Raw genomic sequence first — 26,375 nt, 5'->3', positions numbered from 1 at the left:
TGCCACTCCAGTTCCTGCCCTCATCATGTTATAATACTTGAATGACTCCAAGAGCCTCCTGCCTCATCTTCCACCAACTTTGACCCCTCCAAACCGCTTCCCATCATTCACCTTGCACTCACCCTACAGAATGCTGAGGCCCCAAACATAACTGCATCTAGTTGTCACATTAGAGAAATAATATGCAGGGGAAAGTTGTGTTATTTGCTGGATACAAATGAGAGTGTGCACCTCAAGGAGAGGAAGGATTAGTTTGAGTTCAAGGAAAACACAAGCTAGTGCTTAAGTTTAAATTCTTAAAGTATTCACTGTAAAATAAGCAGTTCTCTAGGCAAGACAGGCCCACTCCTTTCATTGACTTGGTCCTTATGCCTTCAGGAAAAAGCAGAGGGAAAGCTAGGAAGTTAATTGAATGAAAATAAACGTCATTTTTACTGGAGACAGGCTGTGCAAAGCACAGCATCCCTCAAGATCAGGTGTGATAGCTCCATCACTCATTTTTAGATACAAAACCCCAGGAAATGATGACTGGGGTCTGACCTCATGCCAATTGAAGATGAACTGACCTCACAAAGTGTTCCTGTTTCTAACATCTGTGGCTACTTCTTACCAAGATGGTCCCTGTCTCACCCTCCACACATGGGTGAGATGGTGTAATGGCTGATTTGGTCAAGGAGCACAAATAAGACAGGCCAAGCAGTTACTGTTCAAACAGCAATGTTTAGTTGTACAACACATAAAGTCTAGCAACATTTACAGGACCACTTTGAGTGTCTGTTGGCTTGTTTTCAGTTGGGAAATTTAACCATAATGTCACCATAAGATTGGCTGGGACTGGTAACATTTAAGAAATGGGTCGTTCTTGCATCCCCTAGGCTTGGGCCTCTTGCTCCATCAGGACTTGGTTGTAGATGAGTGGCCCACAAGTCACCAGCCTTTGAGCAAGTTGTGTCCAGGTGGAGGTGGTAGTGGGGTGGGCAAGGGGGTATTCTACAAAGACACAGTGTGTGGGGCAGTGGCAGCCAACATTCGCAAACATTCATGCATCTGATGGGGGCTTTGCCCTTCGTCAGGTATTTTCCATTAGCCTATAGCAACCACCTGTGGCCAGGTTAATTCATTACTCACATTAATGGGATGGGGGTGGGGATAGGAGTAGGCAGGGCACTGGGGAAGAGATCCCTCTTATTGCTAAGTGGACAGAAGGGTGCTATTTTTCTTCCTAGATTGTACATCTTATGGGTTTCTGGGGCTTTGTGTGTGTGTTGTTATCTTTTTAAATTTGGGGATAAGGAAGTCAACTCTAGCAATGTCTGTTGGGGAACACCACTGTTCCTCAGTGGCCGCGTTATGGGGTGGGGAGGGTATGTGACCACACTCTGGGCCAGCCACAAGTGGTGAGTTTTCAAAAAGTGTTCCTAGCCCTTGCTCCCCAACATCTATAGTGACCCACCCTTATGAATACTTTTAAGCAATGAAGGAGACACTCTTGTCCCACACTGGGGCTCACACAGCTGATCTCAATGAATCTGACAAGCAGAAAAAGTTGCTTTCTTGACCCTCTCAGGAAGTCAAGAGTAGCTCATGCAGATGAATGAACAGGGAGCAATGCCATTGCCCTTTAGGATGGTTACAAGTAGCTGGTATGGGTTTGCAAGGGCAGAAGCAGCTCTTGATGAGTTCTTTCACCCTACAGATGGACTGGGGCCGGCTGACACAGATGATGGAGTGGGGCAGCGCTGGCAGAACTCCATTCCACTGGGAGGAGAGCAGCGGGTTAGATAAATGGAGGACGCAACTGTCCTAAAGAGGCAGCTGGCCCCTCCCACCTGCTGAGGGCTGAGAGGGGCTGAGGCGGTGGGCTGGACAAGCACAGCGCTAAAAAGGGCTTGGCCCTGCAGCAGGACAGCTGAGAGGGATGGAGGGAGAAGCAGCGCTTGAAATGGCCTTCATTCAGCCGTGGGGCAGGGGGTGGCTGGCACAGGAGGAAGGACAGTGCCCAGGAGGCCTTCTCCCTGCAGGGGAGTTGAGAACGTGGAGGTTGAGGTGTGGAGACCAGCAGCTGGCAGCAGACATACACAACAGCTTCTCCAAGGGGAGCTGAAATCAATGCTCAGGGGTGCCTGGCACCATACTCCTATCAGCCTCTCCAATGCCCACCACCCGCACCCCTAGATCTTCCTCTGCTGGTCCCAGGTGTCCAGTCCCATGTCTCCACACAGGACTGCTCACTGGAGCAGCCGGGGATCCCTTTTCTGTTGAAAGTAGCAACCTCTGGGCTACAGCACTGCAGCTGTTCTATCTTGACAAGGGCCTACCCTGTAACTTTGTGAGCAAGAGAGGATGAGGGCTGGATTGGTAAACAAGCCTCCAGGAAAGACCGAGACCGTAGCTTTTGGATCCCCGGTGATCTGATCACCCCACCTCTGTCTCCTGGTCCACTGAATCTTGGATCTTAAGTCTATAATTTTTCCTAGCACCTGAGTGATAAAGGACTGTGATTATAAATGCTGGGATTCAGAGGACCAGTTAAACACCTAGGTTGGACCAGGAGATGGGACAGGAGGTTGTATGAGGTTATTGTAAACAGTATCACTCGGTGTTTTCCCTTTCCTAAGGCTAAATTGTTTCCCTAGCCCCGAATTTCAGCAACCTTACAGATCAGAGGAAAAAAGTAACTTATTTATACAACCAACAGGGGAAATATCTGCATTAATAAATACAGGGCTTCAGGGAAAGGCAAGAAGAGGCTAAATGTATGGTGGCGGGTATCACCAGGAATGTCTACAGTAGGCAGGAGGAGGGGAATCAGGCAAAAGCAGAGAAAGACAGACATAAATGTAATTAGCTTCACAAAAGTGAGGGAGAATTGAAAAGAAGTAAAATGGAAGTGAAGTATGTATGAGACAAAGGGAGCAACAGAGAAGCCAGCTTAGAACAGAGAGAAATCCAATGTAGGGAAGGGAGATGTGGTCTAAAATTTGTCTCTCAAGCCAAACCACCAAGAAATGCAAATATTGTATATTTTTTCTGATACTTCTTTAGAATTAGTTCTTCTAGAACTTAATGCCGCCACAAAAGGTTCTCCCTTGACCAGCACACGTGCTTTCTTTCCCCCGGCCCTGGGACCCACATACTCGCTGGGCTCCCTGTTTGCCTTGGCTGCCCACAAACTCAGGGCCCATTTCAGTGCTTGATTGCAGAAACTTTCTTTCCAATTCCTCGCTACGGCTCTGATTTCTCTAGTAATCTCAGTTTGTGCTGTCCCATGCTTTTAGTTGTGATCTTATTTGAGGGTGGTCTAAAATCATTTTTGAAAGTAGACTGGGCATAAATTCTAAATATAGAAATGAAGCTACTAAAGTGGATTAATCTAAAGAGCAGGGGAGAGGGAGGGAGGAAGGAACATATGAAGAGAGGAGGAAGAGGGAGAAAGCAGATGCAGGCAACTGGCCCAGAAGCAGAAGCCAGGTGAGTGTGGACAGCAGCAGTCTGCAACGATGACACGGTGGTGACCTCGGGACAGTGAACACGACACAGACTGGAGAGTGGAGCTCCACTTCCTAGACATTAATTCTTTTTGCAGGAACCCAGCTCTGGCCTACTTCTCTGCTCTCCGATGACCTTCTTGTCCCCAGGAAGCCCTAGCCTTACCCTGACTTACAGGGAAGGTTGTCCTTAACTCTCTGCTCCCACCAGGTCTAGCTCTGCTGCCACCTGTCCCTGGAGAGTCTCTACAGCCCCAGTTTGTGGGCAGGTTCGGAGATAAGAGTTGCCTGTGGCTTACCTGCTCCCATCATTTCTAAGTGAACCCCCCACCCCAAGACCTCTTGAGTGAAGCACACGGCCTTGTTCTGGGACACAAGGAAAGGAGACAGAAAATGGACAGTCATGGAGGAATCAAACTTACAAGGGACTTTCCAGGGAGGGCAATGAAGATAGCTCACCCCTGCATGCACACACACGCAGGCACACTCTCTCCCTCTCGCACACACACGATGTAGACAAGGTGCTCCACAAACACCAGACATGCCTGTGGGACAGAGTTGAAAGGAAGAAGGTGGTTGGTGGTGGTATTTGGGATGTGTGCATGTGGAGAAGTGGCTATGTGTGATGACAGAGAAGGGGTCATCAGGGGTTACTGTCGTGGCTTTCCTCTGTGTCCACGCTCACCGGAGGGAGGCCTCCATTGTCATTGAGCCGCTTGGCCCTGTAAGTCTCATAGTGGATGTTGTGTGTCACTTCCTTGAGGTCCTGGAGGTGGGTCCTAAAGGACACAGGGTTTGAAGAAGAGGGATGCAGTTAGGGGCAGGAAGACGCAGTGGTGACACGTATCTGAAGCTAATACATCCCTCTGATGGACACTGGACCCAGTGATTGGGACCCACTCCCAGGAGCCAGTGATGCTTCTACATCCCCTTCTGCTCCGAGGCCGGAGTTGGAACTGGGCAGAAAGCTCTGTCAGACAGACCTGGAGACTCAGAAAGTGAATCTGAGCAGATGGCCCTGAACTGAAATAATTCAACTTGTCATCTAGGCTGAGGGTTGGCGGGGGGACATCTTACCTGATGACAAAGTCTCGAAGCAAGGCAAACTCACAGTGGTTGAGGTTTTCCACTATGAAAAAAACAAAACCAAACAAAACAGGTGGTCATTTCATTAATACAGCAACACCCAGGAGGTGAATTTCTGTTCAGGTCATGGAGGCATTTCGGAGACAGCCAAAGGCTATTCTGTAACCCTTCCAGAGGTTCACTCGCTTCCATGCACTGGATTTTATTCATTGAACAAATGTCTATTAAGCAGCTACAATAGGCACAATGCTGTTCTAGACGCTGGAATAATAGCTAAGAGGGACTGTTATTTTTCCCATTTTACAGAAGAGAAAACTAATGCATAGGGATTGTAAGAAACTTGCCAAAGTCTAAGACATGGCTCCTATCCTTAAGGAGCTTAAAATCTGATTGGAAGAAAGTTACACACATAGAAAATTACAGTTGAGCCATCTTAAGAAAAGTCATGCACTAGATGATAAATCCAATTCAACATAGATTAAGTACCTAGTATTTGCAAATCCTTGCCAAGGATTGTGGGAGCAGCACGAGGATTAAGACATGAACCCTCTAGACTCATAATCTAATGAGTGAGACAGATATTCTCATAAATAATTCCAATTCAAGGGAGATGATAAGAAAATACCCTTAAAAAAACCCAACAAAGGGTCAAAGGAAAAGGAGACAACGTGAGACCATGGATGATATTTGGTTTTGGTTTTTGGGTTTTTTTTTGGTTGGTTGGCTTTTTTGTTTTTGAGACAGAGTCTCACTCGGTTGCCCAGGCTAGAGTGCCGTGGCATCAGCCTAGCTCACAGCAACCTCAAACTCCTGGGCTCAAGAGATCCTCCTGCCTCAGCCTCCCGAGTAGCTGGGACTACAGGCATGTGCCACCATACCCAGCTAATTGTTTTTTTTTTTTTCTATTTTAGTTGCCTGGCCAATTTCTTTCTATTTTTAGTAGAGGCAGGGTCTTGGTCTTGCTCTTGCTGAGACGGGTCTCAAACTGCTGACCTCAAGCGATCTTCCCACCTTGGCCTCCCTGAGTGCTAGAATTATAGGCATGAGCCACCATGCCCAGCCAATCTTTGGTTTTGGAATCAAAATATCTGAGTCTGAAAAGCAAGTTTCACCACTGACAAGTTCTGTGACCTTGGGCAAGGCACTTAACCTGAGATGCCAGTGGCTCAGCGGCTTACGTTCTGAGGACAGGAACACCTGCCTGGCTCCCCTCCTTAGGTTATCGTATCGAACAAGATCATTAACGTGATCCTTTGACAACTTCCAGAACCATCAAGAACTGCCCAAGGTCACATCCATTCATAACAACATGGAAATGGCAACATCTGAACAACCCTTCAGCAGCTTGTCAGATAACATCCCCTTTCACGTGAAAACCTTTCTCTGGCTTCCCCAGTCCTTACTAAGCTCCTCTAACTAGTTGAGTCAGTGCTAAATCAGTCTCATTGATTCCTGCCTGTGTCATGTTCTCAATTAGATTGTAAGCTCCTTAAGGGCAGAATCTGGCTGGCATTCATTTTATAGCATATATTTTTAGGTGCCCTGACCTATAGATGCTTAATAAATTGTTACTGGATAATTGATCAGTAGCCAGTTCTTCCAGAAGATGCATTGAATTACCTTCAATGATCCCCCAGGGAGTTTTTCTGCCGAGGACCCTCTTGCCATTCACTTGGTACTCCTTGTCACTTCCCACCACAGCGAAAGGCATGCTCTCCTGCTGTACAGGGACAGAAACACAAACCAGACACATATGCATAGTCCTCCTCCTACAACTTGAGCATCCAAGGGCAGGGCAGCATAGGGTCCTCTGGCCTTGAACCACACATTTCTGATGCTCGTTTAGTAATACCTGCCTCTTGAAAACAGTACTGGCCTGGGACTCAGGAGGTCAGGGGTCCTGGGTCCAACCCTGACTGCACCACTGCCTGGCTGGTTAACCTCAGTAAGTCAGCTTTCCTTCAGCTTTAGAGGACTTCATACTTTTCACAGTGCTTTAACACATATTTTTTTGTTGCTGTTGTCACAGTTTTAGAGACAGGAGCTCACTATGCTGCCCAGGCACTTCTGGGCTCAAGCAATCCTCCTGCCTCAGCCTCCCAAGTAGCTGGGAATATAGGCACACACCACTGCACCCAGCTCACATGTCTCCTTTGATTTGGAACAACACTGAGTTAGCCAGAACAGACCTCTCTTAAACAATCCCCACCCAAGCAACAGCCAGACTCACCGAAGCTTTACACCATCTCCCGTGAAACCTACTGGCAGATGCCCATGCCCACTGAACTCCCAGAGCACGAAGCCACTTTATGATATTCGTGGGCCCCTCTGCTCCACCAAGTGGGTTGTTTGTTCATCAAGAGCCAGTTGTTTGTTCCCAAATCTATTTGCCTGCTTTGTATATTATTGTAATTGGATAAATTAACTAATATATAAATTAAAGACACATGCATGTGGAGAGTTGCTGCTCTGAAAATTGTGTCTGGGTACGATAACTCACACCTATAATCCCAGTACTTTGGGAGGCTGAGGCAGGAGGACCACTTGAGGTCAGGAGTTCAAGACCAGCCTGGGCAACAGAGAAAGACCCGTCTCTACAAAAAAGTTTTAAAAATTAGCTGGATGTGGTGGCGCACGCCTATAGTCCTAGCTACTTGGGAGGTAGAGGCAGGAGGATGGCTTGAGCCCAGGAGTTCCAGGCTGCACTGAGCTATGATGGTGCCACTGCACTCCAGCCCAGGCAACAGAGTGAGACCCCATCTCCAAAAAAAAAAAAAAAAAAAAATTCAGTTGAATGTTTCAGAAAGACTTGATAAAGGTGCGTTGTTTCACATTAAGAGTGGATTTATCATCAAGGAAGAGGGCTTGGCTCTATGTGAAAAGAATGTTTAATGAATGTGATATATATCTTTTGTTATTTTAACTTAACTTCATAAAATCTTTAAACATTTATGTTTAAAGATTTGTTAAACATCATTAAAAAATCATTTTATTTCAATTAACTGACCAACTACCAGTCTCAACTACATCAGATAGGGGGCTTCTGCTACAGTATCCGCTCTGCTTGTTTTTTAGAGACAGGGTCTCACTCCATTGCCCAGGCTGGAATGCAGTGGCATGATCATAGCTCACCCCAGCCTCGCGCTCCTGGCCTCAAGTGATCCTCCTGCCTCGGCTTCCCAAAGCGTTGGGATTACAGGCGTGAGCCACCACACCTGGCCAGATTATCTACTCTTGGTGGAGGAGGAGACTTAAGACCAAAACTGAGAGTGATATGTCTCACGTTACAGTGGATTAATAGAAAAGTCCAGACCAGATCCCGGGATTCTGATGTGGAATCACAGAATTGTAGGAATTTAGAATTGAGAGGACCTTAGAAATCACATAGGCTGATGGTTTCCAAGCCAGATTCATGGAGCCTAAAGATTCTCAGCGGGGATGCTGGCGGCTGCTGTGGGGCAGGGAAAGCATCTCTGCTTGTATATTTTGTATATTGGAGTTCTGAGATTTAACTTTTTAAAAAGGGTTCTTTAGACACAGGAAGCCTATAAGCCACTCACCTAGACTAACTCCTACATTTTATAGAGGGGAAACTGAGGCAGGGTCTGCCTAGAGCATAGACTTCCCTGAACCCCAGCTGGGTGCTTTTCTTGCCTGGTGCCCCTTCCATCACCCCACACTCTGGTTTTGCCAGACCCTGTGGGGGAAGAGGAGGCTTTTGTGGGTCAGGCAAGGTGGGGCAGGGAGTATGGCAGGAGGTAAGCTGGTAGACAGAGGAAGTCCACAGACCCGTCCCAGGGGTTCCAGGGGGCATCTGTGTGATGAGCAAAGCCCCAGGCACCCACCCTGATTTTGTCATTCTCTGTCTTGTCCTCCAAATCTTCATCAAATTCCTTCTGGGGGTAGAATTCAATGCCATTCACTTCAAGCTCCTTGCGAACCTAGAGGCACGGAGGAGACGCAAGACAGCCAAGTGTCAAGACAACAGAAGAGGAGTTACGTGTGCGTGAGCTGAAGTCAGAGAGATGGATCCCGCCTTCGATGATCCACAGTCATCTCTGAACTCCAAGACCCTGGGCAGCAGGAAGGTCCTGAGTAAATGCAAGGCCCAGTTACGTGATGACCACAGCCTAGCTCGAGAGGAGGACGAGTCCAGGGCTTCAGGCCCCTGGGTCCTCACAACCAGCCTGCTCGTCTCAGGGTCCCTAAGACTAAGATTTAGACAAGCAGCACAGCTGAGTGCAGATCTCACTGGGCAGTGCTCATGCCCCAGTGCTTATGTTCCTGTTTGCAAGGAAGAGAGTTGAGGCCCTCCCCACCCCAAGCCTTTCAGTCTGCCCTCTTTCAAGGTCTTCAAGGTCAGCTTAAGTCTCACCTCCTCCAGGAAGCCATCCAGGACCCCTTCATTGTTCTATCTGATTGCAAATTTATTAAAGGAAGCAACTGTCTTTTCATTTCTCTGGAATCCCGCCCCCTCCCCAAGTCCCTACCCTCAGGCATCCAGCACAGGGCTGAGCTTATAGAAGATGCCAATAAGGACTGGCCGGCAGTGGCAGTTGATTGACTGACTAGTCTAGTCCTTCAAGTAACCTAACATTTGAGGAGTGATCCTCATGTTCATGGTGATGCAGGTATTCAGTGGTCTCCACAGGTTGGCTTGGAGGGTGGGAAGGAAGCAGCTGGAGCTGCACCAACTCATCTCTATCATTGGTGCCCAGATACCACCAGCCTCAGCCTCTTTAATGGTTAAGGAGGAGCCGGGGTGGAGAGTTGGTGGGGGTGGGTGTTGCAGTGGGGGTGAAAGAATGACAAGGGCTAGGAGATGGCTTGGACCCAGAGGAGGGGAAGGAAGGGATGGAGACAAGAAAAGGAGAAAGGGGGCCTTCTCACCCTTTGCTTGAATTCAGACTTCTCCTCCAGGGTCATGGTGTCAGCCTTAGCAATGACAGGAATGATGTTCACAACTTTGCTGAGGTGTTTCATGAACTCGAGATCGAGAGGTCGCAAGCTGGGGCCCAGAGAAGGTGGGATGTCAGAGCCACCTTGCCCTCCCCCACTCAGCCACTGCCACCACTCCAGGGCACCGTTGGAGAAGAGGACTGGGCTGGCCACCGGCTGGGGCCAAGGGGCTGCCCGCTCTCCTCTCTGACGCACACCCAACTGCCTCACTGTCTACAGAGCAGTGGCACCATTTCCCTTTTCCTTCCTCAGTTCCCACACAAATCCTGCCTCTCTTCGAGCCCCCTCAAACCAACCCTCCATGACATCTCTTCTGACCTAGGGATTTCTTTCTCCTGGGAACATCTGTGGACTGCTGGCCCCACCCATACATCCCTGTGTTCTGGTTGCTGGTGTGTGTCCTATTTTGACTCTGCCCGGCCCCCACAGTTAGTCCTGCTGGGCCCAACTGAGAGCCTTGCCCCTCCCACAACCTGAGGGCCCAGCCTGCCCCCTGCCCCAGGCTCTCGGGCCACAGTCTGGCTCTGTTTTGCAACCAGGGACTCATTAAGTCAGGCTGCCTTATGGTTCACTCTGACCCGGGTCAAGGCCTAGGGAAGGACCTCTTATTGAGTCCCTGGGCCCAGCCCAGGGTTTTTGTTTCATATCCCTCCTCCCTGTGTCACTGAACACCTGCTCAGAATCTTGTTCCTATAAAATTTGGGGTCTACCTTGCTTGTGCCATCCTCTCAAGCACACTGAATCTGGCCCAGCAGCTGGGCTTAGTAATGAGTTATGAGATGCACGCCCCCGCAGGAAGGCTGCATGCTGGCCTGCTGGGATCTCCATCCTCTGCCTGCTCCTGGCATTTCCTGCATGGGGCCCACCTGTCACTCATGACCGGAGTTCCCAGCACACTCCACTTGTGGTCGCCCTTCCTTTCTAGACACCTGGCTCCTCGTGCTGGGTTGGCCACCCTCCAAGTGCATATAGCTAGCTGGGTTCCACATCCCACCAAAACACCAGCCCAATCCAGTAGCCCTGTCCCCACCTCCTTGGGGCAGTTCTCTCTGCTGGCACAGTCTTGTTGTGGTGCTGGGACACCAGTGGGTAGGAGGGTGGCTGACATTGGTCAACTTTAACCTCCTAGCAAGAAAGTCAGACTTTCTTGTGGGAGGCCTGGGGAACCCCAAGGTTACAGGGCCATGACTATTATTCCAGCCCACCTGGCCCTCCCCAGCTGAGTCAAGATATAAATTATCCAATCCAGAATGGTGGCAGCCGATGCAAACCAGAGCCAGGCCCGGCAACAGGGGTGGGTTGGTACATACGAATGTCCCGTGGGGGAGATGAAGTAGAGGCAGCAGTGGACACGAGTGTCAGGGATGCGCTTCTTCCTGGCGATGTTCACCTCCTCCTTTAGGAACTTCTCGTACTGCTCATTGATGTACTTCTCAATGGGTTCCCAGCTGAGGGGTGGGGAAAAGTAGGTGGGTGCATCAGGACAGGACCTGGGAGCGCAGCTTGGGCATGCTTAGGTAGCAATCGTCTCATACCCTTCTCATTTCCCACCTCCCCTGGTGGGTCTAGGATACCTGCTGGCAGATTCTCCCTCAGCACCCCCTACCATGGCTTTCCTGGGTGGTTAGTAGGCAAGGGTGGAACTTCCCAGGGGATCTAGCTTCTGCCTGGGCTATGGGAAGCTGCAGAGCATGGAGGAACCAATTCGTATTCATTCTCAATGTGAATGAATCTGCAGCATGTGAAGTATCTTCCTAGCAGAGTGTTTAGGGTGAAAATCTCAGAGGCAGACAGATACCAGTTTTCATTGTTGATCTGGTCTCCAAAGCCCGGGGTGTCGATGACAGTCAGCTTCATTTTGACACCGCCTTCTTCTATCACTGGGGGCGGGGGAGGGGGGATGTGAAAAGAAAAGGTATCAGAGAGGTCAGTCCTGCAGCTGACCCCAGGTGCCCTGCAGCCTGCTAGCCAGGGAGACCCAGGCCTCTCTTTTCTTCAGGACCAATTGGAGAAGTTGAGTTTAAGAGTCTTTCTCACCTCAACACCTTCCCTCATGCTGTTCCCTGCACCTGGAATACCCTCCTCCTTTCTACCTGTCTAAATCCTACCCGTGCTTTATCATCTAGCTCAAGTCCCGCTTTTTTTTTTTTTAATTTATTTTCCATATAATTTCTTTCTATTTTTTAGTAGAGATGGGGTCTCGCTCTTGCTCAGGCTGGTCTCGAACTCCTGACCTCGAGCGATCCACCCGCCTCGGCCTCCCAGAGTGCTAGGATTACAGGCGTGAGCCACCGCGCCCGGCCCAAGTCCCGCTTTTTTGCATTCTAGCACCCCCCTTCCTGAACCAGCAGTCTAAGGAGTTTGCTTCATAGAGTATAGTGCTCAATTCTGTTGCCTTAGGTTGCCTTTTATTTGTCTTACTCCCTAATAAGCCCCATTATTTCCCCTTTCTGGCAGAGGTTCCCTCTGAACAAAGCCCACCAGGGTCCCTGCCTGGTCCTCACCATGCCCAATAGCTTTGATCTCCACCGTCTTGGGGATCTTCTCCTCCCGGTTCCAGCTGGAGGCCTTGCGGCTCACTTGGGATTTGAAGAGTGTGTTGACCAGTGTTGACTTGCCCAGTCCACTTTGGCCTGCGGTAAAGCAGGAGGAGGAGGTAGGGAGACCCCACCTCCACCTCCTGAGTCTAACAGCCCCCCATGAACTTACAGAATTCTAGAACTGTGATTCAGGCCAACTGCCCGTGTGACCACTCCCTGGGGGATGCAGAAGCTGCATGGGGAGAGCAGGCAGGTGGGAACGGCTTCCTGCTTACTGGAGAAGGCCGTGGGAAAGCGTCAATTGGATTCCACGTTCTCTCTTTCCTGGAGCCCCAGGACCACTGGGAAAGGGGACAATCCCTGCATCTGTCTGGTGTAGCAGTTTTTTGTTTTATTGGTTTGATTTTTTGCTTAGGTTTTCACTCTTTAATAATATTAAAAGTAAAAAGAGAATTACCTTGCATTCTGATACTGCCTCATAGTGCATAATGCATGTTCACAACTGTTAGCCAAATTCACCTTTGTATCTGCCCTGTGAGTCCTGCAACAGAGCTATCTTTATCCCCAGTTGAGATAGACGGTCCTAGAGAGATTGATCCTCTTCTCACATAAAACATGTACAAGGCAACATAACTAATAAATGTGACACCAGGAACTTGGACCCCAAGAACCTCTTGGCTCCATACCCACTCCTAATTCTAGTGTAGCAGTTTTTTAAATTGTGCTCCCAGAAGCCCCAGTGTCCTGTGAGGATACACGTAGACAGGCCACAGCCCCCACCTCCACTGCCTTCACTATGGCACTCTTTTCACCTGGTTTCCACATGCAGTTCTGCAGAAGACTTCATCTCTAGGAAAAGTTCCACAGCTAAAAATCGTTTGAAAACCACTGGTCTGGGCAGTGCTTCTCAAACTGTAACGTGCCCAAGAATCCCACAAGAAAGCCTTGCAACTGACAAGCAGCGTCCGAATCGCCTTCCGCTTTTAGGGCGTGGAGAATCTCAGGCCCCGGCCCAGACCTATGATTCAGAATCTGTGTTTTAACTGGGCTTCCAGAGGAATCATACGGACAGTAAAGTCTAAGGAATGCTGGCCTAGAGCAATCTTGTGGAACATTAGAAAAAGAACCAGGCTGGGGAGTAAGGGCCTAGGGTCTAGACTCAACGGTGCTACTTCCCCTGCATGCCTTTGGATTAGTCATGTTTGCCCCCCTGGGCCTCAGTTTCCTTACTGATGGGATGGTGGGGAGAGAGGGAATTGGAAGATACCAGGGATGACAAATAAGGTGCATTTCTCCTTCCAGCTGACCAGCTGGTGGTAGCCACCTGGACTACTATGCTAAAAAGGCTACATCTGGGCTCAGGACTGAACATGTGCCATGACTGTCCAGCAATGTCTGTCAGGGGCACCACTGGGAAGAGAAGTGGCCCCAGGTCTTGAATTTGCCATTCTTGGTCTGGGATGTTTTCTAAGGTCATTTGTTCATTAAGTATTCTTTTTTTTTTTTTTTTTGAGACAGTCTCGCTTTGTCACCCTGGCTAGAGTGAGTGCCGTGGCATCAGCCTAGCTCACAGCAACCTCAAACTCCTGGGCTTAAGTCCTCAGCCTCTCAAGTAGCTGGGACTACAGGCATGCACCACCATGCCCAGCTAATTTTTTCTATATATATATTTAGTTGGCCAGATAATTTCTTTCTATTTTCAGCAGAGACAAGGTCTCGCTCTTGCTCAGACTGGTCTCGAACCAGTGAGCCATCGCGCCCGGCCCATTAAGTATTCTTGAGTGCCAAGTGCTGTCCTAGAATTGGAGGTATAACAGTGAACAAGACATCATTCTTACCATCAAGGAGTCATTTTTGTGTGAGGGAGACCAAAACATGAGCAGACCATTACAATATGTTGTAATAACCACCATGAACGAGATAACCACAGAACACTGACAGCACTGCAAAGGGAATCCAATCCAGTCTCTCTGGGATCAATACAAACTTCTAGGAAGATGCAACGACTAAGCTGAAACCTGAAAGATGACTTCAAATGAGCCATGAAAAGCAGGAAGGGAGTTCTAGACAGAGGGAACAGCAAATGCAAAGGCTCAAAGGTAGGAAAGAGCAAGGCAAGTCAAGAAGTGTTCCTTATGAGTGAGGAGTAGAATGCTAGATGCGAAGTGGTCAGAGAGGAGTTGGACAGGTAGTGCCAGGACAAACTTGGTGTTTAAACGTATCCTGAGTTTAAAAGAGAGTTACTGAAGAGTTTTAAGTAAGATAGGAGATTTGATGAGTTTTGTAAGTTGGAAAGATTCTTCAGGCCAGGCGAGGTGGCTCACACCCGTAATCCTAGCACTCTGGGAGGCCAAGGCGGGCGGATCGTTTGAGCTCAGGAGTTCGAGACCACCCTGAGCAAGAGCAAGACCCTGTCTCTACTAAAAAAAAAAAAAAAAAAATAGAAAGAAATTAGCTGGACAACTAAAAAAAAAATGTATATATATATATAAAAGTTAGCCGGGCATGGCGGCGCATGCCTGTAGTCCCAGCTACTCGGGAGGCTGAGGCAGTAGGATCACTTGAGCCCAGGAGTTTGAGGTTGCTGTGAGCTAGGCTGACGGCACGGCACTCTAGTCCAGGCAACAGAGTGACACTCTTGTCTCAAAAAAAAAAAAGATTATTCAATCACTGGTGGACAATAGATTGGAGAGAAAAGGAGACAGAGAACCAGTAGGATCAGTGCCACTCCAAAGTGTGGCCTGTAGCCCACCTGCCAGGGTCCACGAACCATCTGCTACCAGTTTGCACTAAGAGGTAAATCAACTATGTCACTAAGCACACTGTTCAGCTCAGCTGATGTTTTTATAATAAGACATTCCAGATGATTTACACTCTGGCCCAAGCTCCAGCTGAGCTTATCTTGCTAAAGGTCAGCACTCTGAGCTGCACAGTGTCAGGTGACCATGGAAATCCAGGTGAGAAACCTAGCTCGGCCTAGGGTGGCAGCAGGGGAGATGAAGGGAAGTGAGCAGATGTAAGAGATATTGATGGGATAAAATGGACAGGACCTGATGGTTGATTAAATTGGAGGATAAAGGAAGAAGAGGAAAGAAGGATGATGCCCAGACCCCTGTTTCAGCATGGAGGGAACACCTCACTGAGATGTGGCAAAGGTCATTCTTGCTCTTACATTCTATGACCCTACTCAGTAACCAAATCCCTGGAAATTCTCTTGGAGTTCTAAAGCACTACAAAGATAAAAAATAAGACCACCCTTCATCCCATCTGCCCACCAGCTCTTGGAAATAGAGAAGGACATTGATGATTCTCCATGTCTCAAACCTGAAAGCAGGAACAGGTAAAGCTGCCTGCATACACCCAGCTGGTGGTGGGGCCAGGCTAGCCGTGTACCCCAAGCTCCCACCCCTGGATCAGCTGGTCTTGAGGGGAGAAAGGGGTCAGACCTCTGTGATCAGCATGGTGAAATGCTCCCTTCTAGGAAAAGCTCATCCTAGAGAAGCCAACACTGAGGCCGTTCTGGGGAAAGAAATGTGATCCTCCATGCTGCCCACCACAGGCCTCCAGTGACCCCATGGCTCTCCATACCAACGACCATGATGTTGAAGTCGAAACCGGTCTTCATGGTCTTCTTGCGCATCTGCTCGATGATGGTGTCGATGCCGATGTAGCCCAGCAAGTTGGAGTTGATGCTGACGGGCTTCATGGGCACTGCCGGCTTAGGCCTGGGCTCAGGCACCAGCTCTGACATGGCTGCGTCCGTCCTGGTCTCTGGGAATCCTGCAAAGCCAAGGTGGGAGGGGTCGGAGGGGCGGGCAGGAAGAGAGCAGAGGTCACATGGAGGCCACAGTATTTTTCTCTTGATACAGAATCATATGGAGCTGGGACCGGAGGGGACATTAATGTCATCCAGTCCAGGTCCCTCATTTCATAGACACAGAGACTGAGGCCTAGAGAAGCAAGGACTCTCAGGAGCACAGAGAAGAACAGTCAGATGCAAAATCTGGACCAGTACCAGGTCCTCTAGTTGCTGGGCCAAAACACCACACCTGTGTGTCTAACCAGGGTTTCTCCACCCTGGCACTAGTGACATTTGGATAAATCCTTCTTGTGGGGGTGCTGGCCAGTGCATGTGGGATATTTAGTGACATCCCTGGCCTCTACTAGATGCCAGTCATAGCCCCCCAGTTGTGACAATCCAAAATGTCTCAAGATAGTACCAAATGTCCCCTGGTGGGGAAACACCACCCCAGTTGAGAACCACTAGTCTAAGAAATGTCTGGGGTTATTCAGAACTGAGTCCTGCCTCCCCAGATAAAGGGAAAGACCCTCTAGAATCCTGGACTGATCTATTGACTGTCACTGGCTTCAGCGGCTTCATCTTTTAGAAGCAAACAGGGCTACCTTCTCTGCAGAGTGGGCATCAACTCCCATTTCCCAGCCTCGGTGTCCTCTCTGTTCCATGAGCACCACTGCAAAGTAGGGGTGTATGTACCTCAGACACACTCCCATAGTTTTGAATCTGTGGGACCAGGGGCCAGAGGGGAGGAGATGAGAACCAGATGAGAGCCATCACTTGCCTAAGATGACACAGTGTGCTCCTGGAATGGTGGGTGGCAGAAGAAAGGAGAGGCTGAGGAACCAGCCGCTCCCAGTGGGGAAAGGCAGGTGTCCCTCTGGATCTGGCAGAAATCTGTGGGCTTCCTTTTCTGGCCACTGCCCACAGGGTAAGGTTGAAGGATAGAGCAACTCCATTTCCCCATCCATAGAATGGGTGGGGAGAAAGAGCCTGGCTCTGCCACTCGTCACCTCTGTGTGTGAGCAGAGGGAGCCTACTTCCTCCTCTGTAAAATGCTAGGATCAGGACTAGGGCTGTGGTGAGCACTACACGATGATGCTTAGGAGCACTGAGCGCCATCCTCACAGTCCCAGACCTTCCTGCCCCTGCCCCTTTCAAGTCCTCCAGCTTGTCTGGAGGGGAATGAAACAGTGCATGTGAAAGCACTTGTCAAAGGGAGGTGCCCCACATGCTAATTACACAAGCAGCATTATTAGACTCCACACTCTCTCGAGGACGCCCTCCAGCTTTGCCGTTCTAGAATCCTATGGTTCATAACTACAGCCCTGACGAGCGTCAGCCTTACAGCGAGGCCTCATGGAGCAGCAGATGGGCAGGAGGGAGAGGGGACAGCAGTGCTCCCTTCCACCCCTAAACCCAGCCAGGAGTCTGCCCTTGTCCCCCACCACCTGGTCCTTCCACCAGTACTGGCAAGACCCTCTCTCCTGATGGGCAACTGTTCTTTCCTTTGTCACTCTCAGGCACAGCCCAATCTCACAAAGCCTCGGGACCTCCCCAGGGCCTGGTGTGGCTCTCTCTTGCTTCCCAGGAAGCTGTTGCCAGCCAGGAGGCTCCAGACGGCTGCAAGATTGGCTCAGCCCTGCAGCAGCTGACTCTCAGCAGCCTGGCCCTGCTCCTCCACTCTTGCACGTGGCTCACAGCCCCACTCGGCACACCTGCACTGGGGCCACTGCCCCATTTTCCTTCCCCAGCTGTTCTGGAAGGCTGGCCTTCTGCATGGCCCTCAGGCCTCTACAGTGGGCCACATCAGGACTCCATACCTGTGTTGTGAGATAGATGTACCTGGGGTGGGGGTGGGGAAAGTGACTCTGGTATTTATTTATGAGGGGTTTTGTAGGTATTCTCATAAAGTGTGTGTCCTCATCATGGCCTGCTCAGCCCTGGCCCGTTAACTGCAGCGTCCTACAAGAGCACTCCCAAAAGACAGACCCTGATTAAGTTGCCAGGTTCCCAAGCAACTTCTAGGGGGCTGCAGCAAGCCTGCCGCAGGTCCAGGACACAGTGGCTCTCACTTTCATTCTTCTACTAAGCACATACGAGCACCCATTGTGTGCACTATACAGAGCACTGCTGGCAGGTCAGCCCCCTCCCAACTACATGCCAATTACATGCCAGGCACATGCTGACAACAGCCACCCATCAGTCACAAGTACTATAAACATGCTGCAGGTCACTGTGCCCCATCCCGCCCCCGGCTGAGTCCTACTCCGCCTTACCCTTCAGCTCCAGTGCTGCCCCAGGAAGGCCTCTGCTCTCCTGTCTCATGGGATGCCTCGGCCCGCTGTGGGCACACTGGCACTCATCACACTCACTCACTCATTCATTCCATCCCATCCAGTCCATTTCATGTGCTGTCAAATGGGGGCCCACTCCAGCCAAGGCCTAGACTAAATGCCAAGGACACTTTTGTACTCCAGACAAGGTCGTGGCCCCTGAGGGCCCACTGTCTGGCAAGGGAGCCTGACAAGTACACGAAGACCTCTAGAGCACAGAACAAATGCTACCCTGGAGCTGGATTCTGCAGTTCTGTCCTCTCCCACTACAGCTGCCCTGGTCCTACCATGCTAACCTCAGATGGCCAGCTGACCCAGGCTGTGTCCTGGCTGGGTGACCTCTGTGAGCCTCAGTTTTCTCCTCAGAAAAGTGGGGGTGGTACCTACCTTGGTAGGTGGCTGTGAAGGTGATACAAAACCGTGGACATACATTACCTGGCACTGAATATGTGCGCGTTCCCACCCTTCTTTAGGGCAGAGGCCGTGTCTTATTGGTCCCTGTGCCCCAGTGTAACTAGCATACCACAGGCGCTCAGCAATGAATGAATGAATAAATGAAAGCCCCAGGATGAAGCAGGTGTCACTTCAGAGCCATCACCTTTCTCTTCCCTCAGATGCTTCTCCCTTTGCAGAGCAGCCGACCCCTGCCCAGCAAATGGCTGGCCACAGTCTCCGGTTAAGAGACCTCCTCCCTCCCGGCAACAGGGATCAGAGTGAAGAGCTCAGGATGGAGTCACAGCAGGACGCAGCTCAAGTATGCCACCCTGGCTAGATGGTCCTTAGTGCCCCCACTAAGCTCCCAGCTCTCCCATGGTCCCTGGAGAAGAGGGGATCTGTCTGCAGCACCCTCTGCCAGGAGCTACAGACCCCATCGGTGCTCCAGGGAGAGGCACTGTCCACCTGACTCGGCTCTGGTGGAGTCCCCCACAGAACCAGTACCTCATTCCCAAGCTGAGCAAGGACCCTCGTGCTTGCTTTTACAGGCAAATGAATGGCTTTGTCTTTGTCTGGCCCAGGGACCCCACCCCTCTATTGAGAAGGTGGCAGTTGGGGGAGGGGACCTTTCCAAAATAGCACCTGCCACCCTGGCTTAGTGCTGGCCCCCTCTTCCTTCTCTCCTGAGCTGGGGATCTTCCCCAGCCCCCAGCAGCCTTCAAGACCCCACCACCGCCCGCAGAGACACTTCCAGTCCACCTCAGCTCCAGGCCTGGGCTCTCAGAAAAGGAATCACAAACGATATTAGTCTTTCCCCGTTGACAGTAGCAAAGGACACCCCCTTCCCCCATCCCAGTCCTCTGGAGGCCAGCGAGTTCCCTTGGAGACCACCAGCTGGTGCCTGTCTCAGCGTGTGCCTGGGGAAGGAGGGGAAAAGGGGATTTGTGTCAGCGCACAGGTCTCTCATCTGGCTGTACGTGGCCCTGGTACCTGTGCCTGGTGTGTGTGCGTCTTGGTGTATTCCAGCGTGGGGCTTTCTGTGCGCATCTGTCCCTGCTTGCGTATCCGTGGGTCCCTGTTATCTCCCCGCGTCCTGTGTGTGCCTTTCTCCAAGATTTTATCTCTCGAGGTATATGCCACCGTGTGTGCGTGTGTCCGTGCATATGTCACCGCGCGTGGGCTCCGCGGCGCAGCAACCCTCCCCCTGGTAGCACCTCCCGCCGCGCTTTTCGGGGCCACAGGCTCCTCCTGGAGGGTGCCGCTGGCCCGGCCGGCCGCCCTACCTTTGGACATGAATCCTCCTTTGTCTCTGTTCCTCCGGGAAGATGCTCAGGGCGCGGGGTTGCAACGCTGAGCAGGGCGCGGGCTCCCCCTGGGCCGAGCGGCCCCTGCAGCCGGGCCTCGCCCCTCGGCGCTCTCCGCCCACCCGCCCAGCCCGCGGCCCCGCCGCGCCGCCCCTGCGCCCCGCGCCGCCGCGCCCGCCCGGGACTTCGCCTCGGCTCGCTCGGCGCCGCGCTGCCCCTGTCCGCGCGCACCGATGCCGCCGCCGCCAGCCGCCGCCGCTGCCACCCGCACCACGTGACCCGTGCGCCCGCCGACCCGCCGAGGGCCCCTCCCCCTCCCGCGGCGCCAGCGCCCGCACATGGGAGCCGGCCCTAGGTCCCGGCTGCGGGCGGCCCAGCGGGCGCGCAGAACGCCGTGCCTGCGGGCTCCGGGTGCCCGCCATCTGAGACCCGGCCCCTTACCCTCGGGGCTGGGGCCGGTGGGGGGGGCGCAGGGGATCAGTGGCAGCTGCCCGCGGCCGTGCGCGCGCGTGAGTCACGCGGTGGTTGGGATGCTGCGCTGGCTCGCCGCGGTCCTGCCCAGGCCCGGAGCCTGTGGAGCCCTGAGTCGGGGCCGGGTTCCAGGCGCCGCTCCGGGATGATGAGCCCTATAACCTTGGGCTAGTCAGGAACTTCCCTCTGCCTCAATTTATCCATCAGAAAAATCTTTCCTGCATTCAGTCAACATAAACGGACAGTAGATTGCCAGGCCATGGGGCACAGGGATGAGGATGGCCATCCCTGCCATCAAAGGTTCTGGGTCTAGTGGAGGAAACAGGAAGCTGGATTGTCCTAGAGCAGGGGGTTGGGGTTTGCACAGGGTACTGTGGGTGCAGGCATGTGGGCACCCTGGGGAGAGAGGGGTTGTGGAAGATTTTCTGGAGAAGGTGAGGGCCGAGATGGGAAAGCCAACGGAGGCAGGAGGGAAGAACGAAAGGGCATCCTGCACAGAGGCCAGGAGGCACAGAGGTGAGAGCTGCGTGGTGCTGGTGGTCAACCCAGAGCTCTTGGGTGCAACTGAGGCAGAGAAAATTCCAGAGAGGTACATAGAGCTAAGAGGCTGGAGAAGTCCGCAGCCTTGGATGCTAGGCTGGGGAGCTGGACTTCAAGGGAAGGTAATGGTGAGTCATCGAGGAATATGAAGCCCAAAGTGCTGCCATCCAGGATGTGAGCCCCTGTGGCAGCTGTGTGGAGGGGGGAGGGAGGTGGCCTCACAGGGGCAGAAGGATGGAAAGGAGGGACAGACAGCCAGACAGCTGGATGAGCTTGCGAGAGAAAGATGAGGGAAAGGAGGACACCCACGTTTCTAGTCACAGGATAGAAGGTGGGAGCTGCCTGCAGCTAAGGGAGTGAGGTCAGGCAGGCAGGCGGCAGTTCACAAAGAAAGGGGAGGGCTGTCTCTGGACATGCCCAAGAGATGTCTGGGTAGAGGAGTCCAGCAGGCGGTGGCTGTCCCTGTCCACCTTTCAGGAGAGAGGGCCAGGCTGAACATGGAGGCTGTACAGGGAGACCAGAGCCAGGGTGAGGTCCCCTGTCGGAGTCCGCAGAGCAGGATGAGAAGGGATCCAACAGCCCAAAGACCCAATTCAGGTACTGGGCTGGATGCTTTCCATGTACCTTTCCAGACCCGGAATCTCTGAGCCTTTGAAATGTTGGGAATGAGGCTGCCCTATGCAGAATTCCAGGATCTGGGTTCCAGTCAGCTTACTGCCATCAACCAGCTTTGGTGTGACTTTAGGCGTGTCACAAACTCTGAAACCAAATGAACTTCTAGCCCTTGTGTTGCCTGTTTATTGTTCCATGTAGGACTTCCATATATATTAGTACAAGTCTCCAACCTACCTTTCAGGACTAAAGGGCTGCGGGTGAGGAGCCAAGGAAGAGACTTCCAAGTAAGGCACCTTCTGAGCAATAGATACCTTCCTGAAAGGCTGAGTGTGAATGGATTTAGAAGGTCTCAGGTGCAGTCATTATCTCATACTCAGAGGAGCGCTGCAGTGACGAGTACTGTTAGACAAATCACTGCTTACTCAAGTGCTGGTCAGTATTTTCACATAGGAGGTTTGGCTTAAAAGCTGGCCTCATCTACTGATCACCTGATTATTCCCACTCTTCAGGAAACAAAGAACAACCCTGGGAGATGCTAAAGGGAGGACTCAGCGTAATCGCTGCTCCACAAGTTACCCAGTAAACTTTCCTTCTGATGGCTTCCCTCAGCCTGACGTCTGACCAGTCAGTTAGGACCCAGCTCAGGGTCCTAACTCTGCGTTCAACCCGTCAGCCCATATTCCCTTTTCCCCAAAATCCCATTCAACTCTGACCTTAGAGTCCTCCCTCCCTTTCCCAGTTCTCCAAGCATGACCCACTTCCATACACCCCCTGCCCTCCAGCAGCCCAGTGCATCCCCAGCCCATTTCTCTGCATTTACCTTTGCATTCTCCGGCCAGGTCCAGAGTGGCAGTCTCTGTGGCTTGGTCTGGGGCAGCATCTGTTGCAGGGTGGTCCAGGGCTGGGGCTGTGCTTCTGCTTGACATCACCAGGCAGGTAGCAATGTCCAGTGTGGTCAGGTCATTAACCCTGTCCAGTGGGGTCTCCCCAGTGGCTGGGTCTGGGGTGACTGGCACAACTGAACCCATGGCTGTGCCCAGCCTGCTTATGTCCAAAGCAAGAGAATCCATCGCTGTGCCCAGCTTGCCTCTATTTGCTCTCGCCAAAGCCATGGCTGTTTCCAACCTGGTTGTGCCCACCGTAGCTATGGTTGTACCCAGCTTGACTGGCCCTGGTATTGCCAGATCCATGGCTGTGCCCCCGGCAGTCATATCTAGCTTGGTTGTACCTGCTGTAGACAAGTTCATGGCTTTGCCTAATTTGGCTGTAGCTGCTGTAGCCATCGTTCTGCCCAGCTCATCTGGCTCTGGGGTTATCAAATCCATGATCATGCCTGGCTTGGTTGTCCCTACTGTAGTCAGATTCTTGGTTGTGCCTGCTGTAGACAAGTTCATGGCTTTGCCTGATTTGGCTGCGCCTGCTGTAGATAAGTCCATGGCTGTGCCCAGCTTGGTTTTCAGAGCAGGGAACTCTGTGCCTGTGTCCAATCTGGGTGTGTTTGGTGTGGCCAAATTGGTAGCCAGGCTAGGTCTGTTGGTGGCCACTGTGGCTAAATATCTGGCTGTATCTGTCCTTGTGTCCACAGCATTCAAGTTCATAATGGCATTGGCCCTTTGGGGATGCACCCGAGGTCTGGGGATACCCCTGGACCGGGTCTTGCCTCTTGCCGAAGCAGCTCTGGTAGGCATGTGGGCAGTCACTGGGACAGGGCGCCCCTGACCTGCTGGGTCTGGCCCTGCAAGGACTGGCTCACTCTGGGCTAACCGGGATTGGAAAGGTAAGGCCAGGTGTGAACTCACCAGAGGCTTCTCCACTGTGGGCATCCTGCTGGGTGTGGTCAGACGCGGGTTCCCTGGGCCCTCGGAGTGGACCCTGCTTCCTGGCGTTAGGGTCACAGGTGAGCCTGAAGCAGACAGCCTCCCTCCTTCGTGGGTAGCAGCCTTCTTTCCTGGGGTGGGCAACTCTCCCCAGTGAGAAAGTAGGGGCTCCAGGGGCCGTGCCTGGCTGTTCTGACGGAGCGTTAAGGAGATGGAGCTGAGCTTCCTGGGCACAAGGCTGTTGGCAGGCAGGGGGCTCAGGGAAGCCCCTGGGGCAATGCCAGTCTCCTGTGGGGATGCACTCTGGGCCTTGGTTCCAAGGCCTGGTCGGCTGGAAGTCTGTGGGATATGGCTTTGGGGGAAGGCATCCAGATGGATAGTCTTCCTGAGGACAGGGATGAGGGGGGACGCTCCTCCAGGGAGCCTTGAGGGGCGGGTAGGGCACCCCAGCATGTGACTGTGGGAGAAGGAGGTTCCAGGGCCTGGGCCCCCATGCGGCTGCATCTCTGGAGGAGCAGGAGCAAAGCTGTGGTCCATCCAGGCCTTTTTTCTTTCCCTGAGGCAATCAACAGAGAGAAAGGGCCAGGCAAGGGTGAGCTGCTCAGGCCTGCATGTCTCAGCCAGGTCTGAAGGGGGCTTGTTTTTGGGACTGTCCAGTCTCCTTAGTGGAGTACACATGTGTCTTCCTCCAGTCCTCCTATAGCTCCTACCTACTGCAGACTCACACACACCCAGCCAGCTCCCACGTGGAGGGCTGTGGTGCGTGCCAAGAACAGGCTGCCCCTGGCAGAGGGAACTCAGGCGGGGCTTACCTCTCCTCTCCCTGGGCCTGAGCATGGCCCGTCTCTCTGTGGACAGCTCTGTGGAGGTCACATGTGTTGAGGGACTCTGGAGGAGGGCAGTGGTTACTGGTGACCTATCTGCCTCTCTCTTCTGGAAGGAGACAAAGGGCTATGGATTCCCATCCACAGCAGCCGAAACAGGAGTTCAGGCATCCAGGTAGGAGGCCAAGAGATGACTGATTGGGCTTGAGAACAGGGTCTAGACCCAGGGCCCCTGCCCAGAACCAGGAAAGAGCCCTGAGATGAGCCAGTGCTGGAGCCAGAGTCAGAGTCAGAGCTGAGCATGCCCTGGAGAAGGCGAGGCGTGGAAAGAGAAGTAATGAGTGTTCACAGGAGATTTTCCAGTGAGCAAGCCACAGTCCCTGCCCTTGAGGAGCCTGCCGTCCCCGGGTGCAGGGCAAGGAAGTAGGCAGGGCTACGCCAAGGGAAGCATTAGGGATAGGCATTAGCTCCATCTCTGGTGCCAAAGGAAGGAGGCTGGGCCTGAGGTTGGGCTATTCATACAGAAGGCCCAAAGGTGAAAAAGTGTGGCACCTTTCTGGAGATCCAGCATGGGCATCCTAGGCTGTATCTAGGACTGAGGAGGGAGACAAGGGTCAGGTGAGCTGGGGACCAAGCCTGGTGACAACAAGGCTTAGCCCTTGGAAGATGACCCAGTCAGATCTGCAAGAGGGAACAGTTATGCAAGGACAGTGTGACAGAGAGATCAGAGAGGAACAGAGGCAAGGAGGCAAGGAAAGCCGTGAGGACATAGCTGAAAGCTCCAGGGCTGTGGAGGTGGGGTGGGGTGGGCTGGGCAGGCTGCATGGCACAGGAGAACCTGGAGGCAGGGAGGGGGCAGAGGGGTGGTGTTGAGGATGCTGGTCAGGACTCTGTGGTCTGAGTAGATGGGCCATTCCCTGAGGTGGGCTCCAGGGCCCCCAGATGGCCAGCTCGTGCCCACTGTGGGCTCCATGTAACTCACCCTCTGGTACAAAGTTGTTTCAGTTGCTTTCAACACAGCAGGCTGGGACACGCTGTTTGGGGGACCAGGCCAGGGCTGGCAGGAGGGCTTAGTTCTGAACACAAGGGGCTCGTGGGGGCAGGGAGTTATCGTATAGCCAGGTCCCCAAGGCCTGGAGCAGGCATAGGGAAAGCAGGACACCGGAGGGGTCTTCATCATTCCTCACAATTACTCATCAGTTCCTCCTTCATCCCTCTACAGCCACATATTTGTACCCAAGACTGTCCCGGCCTCCATCCTTCCCACCTGGCAGAGCCCTGCAGCCTTACTCTCCTGCCCGCCCATTCAGAACCACGTACACCTGGGTGTGTACACACTTACTCTGAACTTAGCCACAAACACACAAACATCCACCCTCAGTGTGCACACCCACATGCAGAGAGCAGGCCAGAGGACAGCGTTTCTGAGATTGATTTGTTCTACTGTCCTCAGTTCCCCGTCCCCTCTCTGAGTCCCCAACCCTCCCTGGATAGGTCCTATCCTTCACGCACGCACACACCTGTACCCACCTACCTTGATCAGAGGACAAGAGGCATCCACCGAGTCTGGGAAGCTGAGGCAAGGGCAGGCCCCTCACCCCTTCTGTGCCCTGACTCTGGCCATGGGGCCTGGTCCCTCTGTTCCCCTCATGGGCTTCCCATTCAGCCTGTAGGCCACAGTCCCCAGGTGCAGGGCCTGGCTCTCTCCTGACCTGTCCCCAACAGTTACATCCCAGCAGCTGGGCTGGGCTGTGCTCTGTGGCAGGGAGGGGCTGGCTTCTCAGGAGTGGGCGTCAGTGAATGGCTGCTCTGAGCCTCTGGAATCCTAAAGGGCCATGGGAGGCTGGCAACGGCCAGGGCTGGGCCCTGGCGGGGGCGCCCTGCAGCCTGCCCTCCCTAAACCTGCTCTCCCCTGGGTAGAACAGGGATGCTCCAAATTTGGCCTCACCCTGGGGGTCTCAGCACCAGCCTCACTTCTGCTTTCCCTCTGCAGTCCCCCATGCGCTGTTTAGTTCCGTGCCCATCCTGCCTGCCCACCTTGTCTTTCCTCAATCAAGCCAGAGTTCCTGGAAGCTAGAGCTTGGGTCTTTCCCCTTCAATGGCCTCTGCTTGCTCCACCTGGTCCCTGTACTGAGACCCCGAGGGAGTGAAGATGACCCAGCCC

The 26,375-nt window shown here is 52.6% G+C and overlaps 1 protein-coding gene across 8 annotated transcripts; it reads right to left on the bottom strand.

The window, feature by feature from the left end:
• Positions 1–700: 700 nt before the first annotated feature.
• Positions 701–25,969, bottom strand: SEPTIN3 (septin 3). Of its 8 annotated transcripts, XM_069489697.1 has the most exons (13): positions 25,746–25,969; positions 22,826–23,943; positions 22,391–22,783; positions 15,662–15,853; positions 12,038–12,166; positions 11,332–11,413; positions 10,844–10,981; positions 9,465–9,582; positions 8,420–8,515; positions 6,195–6,294; positions 4,566–4,617; positions 4,174–4,267; positions 701–2,015 (listed from the first exon to the last, which is right to left on the bottom strand). In XM_069489697.1, the coding sequence occupies exons 2-13, from the start codon at positions 23,922–23,924 to the stop codon at positions 1,950–1,952; spliced, it is 2,559 nt and encodes an 852-aa protein (XP_069345798.1). In that variant the 5' UTR covers positions 23,925–23,943; positions 25,746–25,969; the 3' UTR covers positions 701–1,949. The 8 variants fall into 8 exon arrangements, with proteins under 8 accessions (XP_069345798.1, XP_069345799.1, XP_069345800.1 ...); XM_069489698.1 differs by lacking the exon at positions 12,038–12,166; XM_069489699.1 differs by lacking the exon at positions 15,662–15,853.
• Positions 25,970–26,375: the final 406 nt, after the last annotated feature.

The sequence above is a fragment of the Eulemur rufifrons genome, chromosome 16 (genome assembly GCF_041146395.1).
Source record: "Eulemur rufifrons isolate Redbay chromosome 16, OSU_ERuf_1, whole genome shotgun sequence".
Classification (NCBI taxonomy): domain Eukaryota; kingdom Metazoa; phylum Chordata; class Mammalia; order Primates; family Lemuridae; genus Eulemur; species Eulemur rufifrons.
The sequence above is the reverse complement of the archived record's forward strand: the minus strand, read 5'-3'. Positions and strand labels throughout refer to the sequence as shown.